This window comes from Oncorhynchus nerka, linkage group LG13 (assembly GCF_034236695.1).
Source record: "Oncorhynchus nerka isolate Pitt River linkage group LG13, Oner_Uvic_2.0, whole genome shotgun sequence".
Classification (NCBI taxonomy): Eukaryota; Metazoa; Chordata; class Actinopteri; order Salmoniformes; family Salmonidae; genus Oncorhynchus; species Oncorhynchus nerka.
This window is the reverse complement of record NC_088408.1, coordinates 77582357-77588356: the sequence shown is the minus strand read 5'-3', so window position 1 is coordinate 77588356 and position 6000 is coordinate 77582357. Positions and strand designations below refer to the sequence as shown.

At 41.9% G+C, this 6000-nt stretch overlaps 1 protein-coding gene across 3 annotated transcripts in view; it reads left to right on the top strand.

Moving 5' to 3' along the window:
- Positions 1-478: 478 nt before the first annotated feature.
- gpat2 (glycerol-3-phosphate acyltransferase 2, mitochondrial) overlaps positions 479-6000 on the top strand; it is a 62278-nt gene continuing 56756 nt past the window's right edge. For 2 of the 3 annotated variants that reach the window (XM_065026727.1, XM_029678407.2), the window contains exons 1-2: positions 479-617; positions 3647-3756. In XM_065026727.1, coding sequence (XP_064882799.1) covers positions 3685-3756 — 72 coding nt within the window. In that variant the 5' untranslated portion in view covers positions 479-617; positions 3647-3684. Of the gene's footprint in view, positions 618-1007; positions 1149-3646; positions 3757-6000 lie in introns of all 3 variants that reach the window. The other variant, XM_065026726.1, reaches the window with a different exon arrangement.

The window sequence follows — 6000 nt, the reverse complement described above, 5'->3', positions numbered from 1 at the left end:
AAGACTGTTGACCTGTTGCTCTGACCTCCATTGTAATGAAGTGTATTGAAAAGATCATTCAGTCAGACTAAACACACTGTTGGACCTGTATCAGTTGGCTAACAAATACAAATGTGGCACAGATTAAGCAATCCTCAGTATAGTGCATCTCATCCTGCAACATCTGGAGAACCCCAAGGCCTATCTATGCTCTACTGCTATTTGGGGATATTAGTTCAGCATTTAACGTTAAAATTACTTTTATTTTCATATATAGGCAATAAGTGAGGTGTTTGTGTGTTTTGTTAACATTCAAATGGCACAGTATTATTCTCTATCAAGAGCAGAGTGCATTTTAGCACCCAGTCTTGGTTCACACGGTGGGGAACTGACCAATTAAAACGTGGAAACTAAAAACAACACGCACAATCAAAACGGTCTGATCCTCCTACTTCTGTTGACACGCCCACTTCTAGACAGAACGTATGCAATTACCCATACTTGGAGCTAGCCAGCAAGTTGGCTAGTTACATAAACTAGCTGTGCAGGATAAACGGTCATACGTATCATAGAGTAGCGTTGAACAACTTCAGAGGAGAATAGAAAAGGCGTTAATAAGAGAGAAAGAGCAAAGACAGGTAGGCTTATGTTGTGGCTCTGCCTAGTTTACGTTACAAACTAATTCCTGTCCACTCTGTCTTAGTACCATTTGATGTTTAGCTAATGATGCTTAGCCAGAGATGTACCCATGGAGGTGAATGGGAGAAAAAGGAAAAGACTGAGAGAGCAGGAATCAGGCACGTGCATAGATGGTCTTTCTGGGCACCTGCCCTTTTGCCCTCCTATAAGAAAAGTGCCCTTTCAGATTGGTGGCGTTTAACTTTTTTTGATTTCACTTAGTCCATTTTCTCTCTTATTTGAGTTGCCCATCAAACCAGCTCATTGCTAATTTTTGAATCTTGAAACTCCCTCCTCCTTCGCACCAACCCGTGCGCGTACTGTACTTCTCCTTGTTACTTGTCCTGCAGGCAGAAGCTATCGGCGCCGAACGGTAGTGTAGGCTACTACTGGCTCCCTTTTGATTTGCCTGTGTCATCTCACGGGCAGGAACAGGGAAGGCTTCAATTCGACTGTCAGTAGGCCTAAAAGGCAGATAACTCCAATCACAGGTAAATACTAGTTAGATTGTTTCAACAGAATAGCAACCTAGCAAGATAATTAGCTGCTTTACATAATCTATACTGAACAAAATTACAAATGCAACATATAGAGTAATGGTCCCATGTTTCATGAGTTGAATTAAAAGATCTGAGACATTTTCCATAAGCAGACAAAGCTTATTTCTCTCAAATTTTGTGCAGAAATGTGTTTAGTGAGCATTCCTCCTTTGCCAAGATAATCCATCCACCTGACAGATGTGGCATATCAAGAAGCTGATTAAAGCTGATTATGCTCATTACACAGGTGCACCTTGTGTTGGGGACAAAAGGCCACTCTAAAATGTGCAGTTTTGTCACACAACACAATGCCACAGATGTCAACATTTTTGAGGGTGCATGCAGTTGACATGCTGACTGCAGGAATGTCCACCAGAGCTGTTGCCAGAGAATTCAATGTTAATTTCTCTACCATAAGCCGCTGTCATTTTTGAGAATTTGGCAGTACATCCAATTGGTCTCACAACCACGGACCACGTGTAACCACACCAGTCCAGGACCTCCACATCCTGCTTCTTCACCTGTGGGATCATCTGAGACCAGCCATCCAGACAGCTGATGAAACAGTGGCTTTGCATAACTGAAGAATTTCTGCACAAACTGTCAGAAAACAAATACATTTTATCGATGTCAATTTGAATGCACAGAGATACCGTGACGAGATCCTGAGGCCCATTGTCGTGCCATTCATCCGTCGCCGTCACCTCATGTTTCAGCATTATAATGCACGGCCCCATGTCACAAGGATCTGTACATAATTCCTGGAAGCTGAAAATGTCCCAGTTCTTCCGTGGCCTGCATACTCACCAGACATGTCACCCATTGAGCCTGTTCGGGATGCTCTGGATGTACGACAGCATGTTCCAGTTCCCACCAATATCCAGAAACTTCGCACAGCCATTGAAGAGTGGGACAACATTCCATAGGCCACAATCAAGTCTGATCAACTCTATGTGAAGGAGATGTGTTGTGCTGCATGATGCAAATGATTGTCACACCAGATACTGACTGGTTTTCTGATCCACGCCCCTACCTTGTTCTTTAAGGTATCTGTGATCAAGTGATGTATATCTGTAATCCCAGTCGTGAAATCCATAGATTAGGGCCTAATGAATTTATTTCAATTGACTAATTTCCTTATATGAACTGTAACTCAGTAATATCTTTGAAATTGTTGCATGCTGCGTTTTATATTTTTGTTCAGTGTACATTCGCTATGATCAGCTGATAGCCCACCCCTCTTTGCCCTCTCTGAGCATTAAGTTAGGCTATACGCTTGCTAGAAAGGAGAGTTGATTCAGGATGTGAGTAAAGTTAGTAATAAGGAAGTGAGAGTGAAATGTGGTGTGGAGAGATGCAGAAGGAGGATGAGTAATTGTAGCTATGGGCTCAGGTTGATAGATGGTTGACTTTTGCCAACACTCCCTGGCCAGGACTGGGTGATTAAATTTGTTTTGGGGGAAAGGTGTGTGTGTGTGTTAAGGCTTTAGCTGTAATTGAAGTGATAAAGCACATTCTGTGCATTTCAATCACAATCCTCTTCTGTTTGTTTTGTGCAGTGTCCAGCACATTACTGTTATGTATTCATAAAGTGTGCGTGTGTGCATGCTTATGGGTGTTTGTGCAAAATAAAGCATATGCTTGTGTGTCAAGCTAGATTGGCTTCTAGGGTTACTATGGTTACAGGTTCACCCTAGAATAACCCTCATTCCCATGGGAAAGTCTGTATGTAAAGGGTGCATGTGCGTGCGATGCTTTCAGGTGTATTATCAGCTACAGAGGATGACTGGGTTGGCCACATGCTCTGGCTCTGTCAGCTCTCTCCTATTATGGAAGTCTGGCCTTATTATGTGATACTGAGAGGCAGGGGGAGATGTCAGTGATACTGATAGATGTTAGATGCGTCAGTGCACTCATTCATACTGTTTCTCTTGACTGTTGTCTTTGCCAGTGAGTCTGCGTTATCTGTCTCTGAATGTCTTCACCAGAACACCATTGTTCTATTGATAACAGATGAACAGGAAGGCATACAGCTCTAATAAAAGTCTAATTGTAATGGCAGTTAAGAACAGAAACAGCCTCTTGTGTTTGAGCACCATTGTTTCAGCCTTTGAACTAACAAGTTGCTCTTCTGGTTAATGAATAGGTCTTTATATGTTGGCTAGGCCTTCTAAGTCAATAAATTCACCTTATTAGCGTAACATAAGTATGCTATGGGCTATGCAGATCATGGTCAGGTCCACGCGGGTCTGTAAGCAGTAGTTACATAGACCTGATGACGATCAAACAGGATCCAGCTCAAACCCGAGGGACAAGTTTGAATTTCAAACACAAACCCGATCTGTTCGGGTCTCGGGTATATCGTGTCCACCCGGAACCGCAAAGAGCTCTACAGTGTATGTGTGTGAAGTAAACCTGCTCTTACCCTGCCACCCTCTTTGTGCCTATAGGTCCCTGAGAAAGTGACACACCTGTGGAACAAACCACCATGGCGCAGGAGAGTGGGTATGGCTTTACTGAAGCCCTCATCTCCCAGGGCACTCAACAGAAGAGACCAGCAGTAAGAACACCCTTCTGCCTACAGTACACCCACCTACCTACCCACCAGGGGTTCCGTTAGGAAAATTTGGCGCCGGACATTTGACCGGCAACATTTTAATTTACCTGACATTTGAGAAATTTACCGGACCCATTGGGTATGTTACCTGATTAGGGCATCCAACCACAGTGCTCAGAATGACAAATCACATTTTGTTTATGGTAATTAAATGTTAAATGGACATGCAAGTCCAGGATGCAACGATGTGCGGTTCTTCTTACTGAATTCAGATGTGCACTTCGAAGATGTTAGAATAACTGTCCACATGTACTTTTCCTCAGCCAACAAGACGAGTAACAAACAGAAAATCACTAGCCTATGTCAATCTACTATACCCCATAGTACAAACGTTTACCTATTCTATTGGTCAGCTTGTCGAGAAAGAATTTGCCTATTCCAAACAGACTGGGACAGTTGTGGGATGATAGATCCCAAATTCATACAACCAGTAGGCTACATAAAAAAAATATATACATATACTTTAAAAGGCAATGAGTGATGAAACCGATCAGAACGTTTAGGCCTAAAATGTTGAAAAACTATGATTTATTCACATAATAAGCGCAGCAAAGCAGTAGGCTACGCGCAACGTTTCGTTCCAGAATGCAATTAGTGGGAAAACGCCTATTGTCAAAAGCGCAATGCACATGCGAGTGGTTTCATGTAACAGAGATGAACATTTCCTTAAACATTTAGAAAGAGGGGTGATCTAATATGCAACAACTAGCATGGGTTGTGCCTTTGGCTACTGGACAATAAAAAAAGTTAATATAAAACAATTGCTTCCACGGATATGGTCTGAATTTTGACGAGGCGGGACAGTTGCGTCCCACTTGGGCAAAAAACAGGGAAAATGCAGCGCGGCAAATTATTATTTTTTAATATAAAATCAAACTTTCATTAAATCACACATGTAAGATACTCAATTAAAGCTACACTCGTTGTGAATCCAGCCAACGTGTCAGATTTTTAAAATGCTTTTTGGCGAAAGCATAAGAAGCTATTATCTGATGATCGCACCAGCAATAAACATAGGGGGTAGCATATTTCAACCCTGCAGGCGCTACACAAATGCAGAAATAAATAAAACATGCATTACCTTTGACAAGCATTACCTTTTGTTCGATTAATTCCGTCCATATATATCCAAAATGTCCATTTATAAAGTGCGTTTGATCCAGAAAAAAACACCTTCCAAAAAGGAAGCAACGTCACTACAAAATATTTCAAAAGTTGCCTATAAACTTTGCCAAAATATTTCAAACTACTTTTGTAATACAACTTTAGGTATTTTTAAACGTTAATAATCAATCAAATTGTAGACGGGTCTATCTGTGTTCAATAGAGGAATGAAAACAAACCAAGAGAACTCAATGAACAGACAGACCTAAAAAAAAACAACTTCTGAACGGTTAGTCCTCGGGGTTTTGCCTGCTACATAAGTTCTGTTATACTCACAGACATGATTCAAACAGTTTTAGAAACTTCAGTGTTTTCTACCCAAATCTATGAATAATATGCATATCTTATATTCTTGGCATGAGTAGCAGGAAGTTGAAATTGGGCACGCTATTTATCCAAAAGTGAAAATTCTGCCCCCTAGCCCCAAGAGGTTAAAGCAAGGTAAGACATGCCTCAAAATGTAGTAAAACGATTAAGTAGGCTGTTTTCAAAATGCATACGGCCTCCATCTCATTGAAAGTGGTGTGTGACACGCTGATGAAGCCTGCCTTCCGTTGCCAATGCATTTGTTGTTTTGAGATGTATGACACTACGCGCTGGCACACTTGTATTTGGGGAGTTTCTCCCATTCTTTTCCGCAGATCATCTCAAGCTCTGTCAGGTTGGATGGGGAGTGTCGCTGCACAGCTATTTTCAGGCATCTCCAGAGACGTATGATCGAGTTCAGATCTGGGCTCTAGCTGGGCCATTCAAGAACATTCAGAGACTTGTCCCAGGTGGCAAACTCTATGAAGAGTCTTGGTGGTTCCAAACTTCTTCCATTTTTAAGAATGATGGAGGCCACTGTGTTTTTTGGGACCTTCAATGCTGCAGACATTTTTTGGTATCTTTCCCCAGATCTGTGCCTCGACACAATTCTGTCTTGGAGCTCTACGGACAATTACTTCAACCTCGTGGCTTGGTTTTTGCTTTGACATGCACTGGCAACTGTGGGACCTTATATTGACAGCTGTGCCATGTACA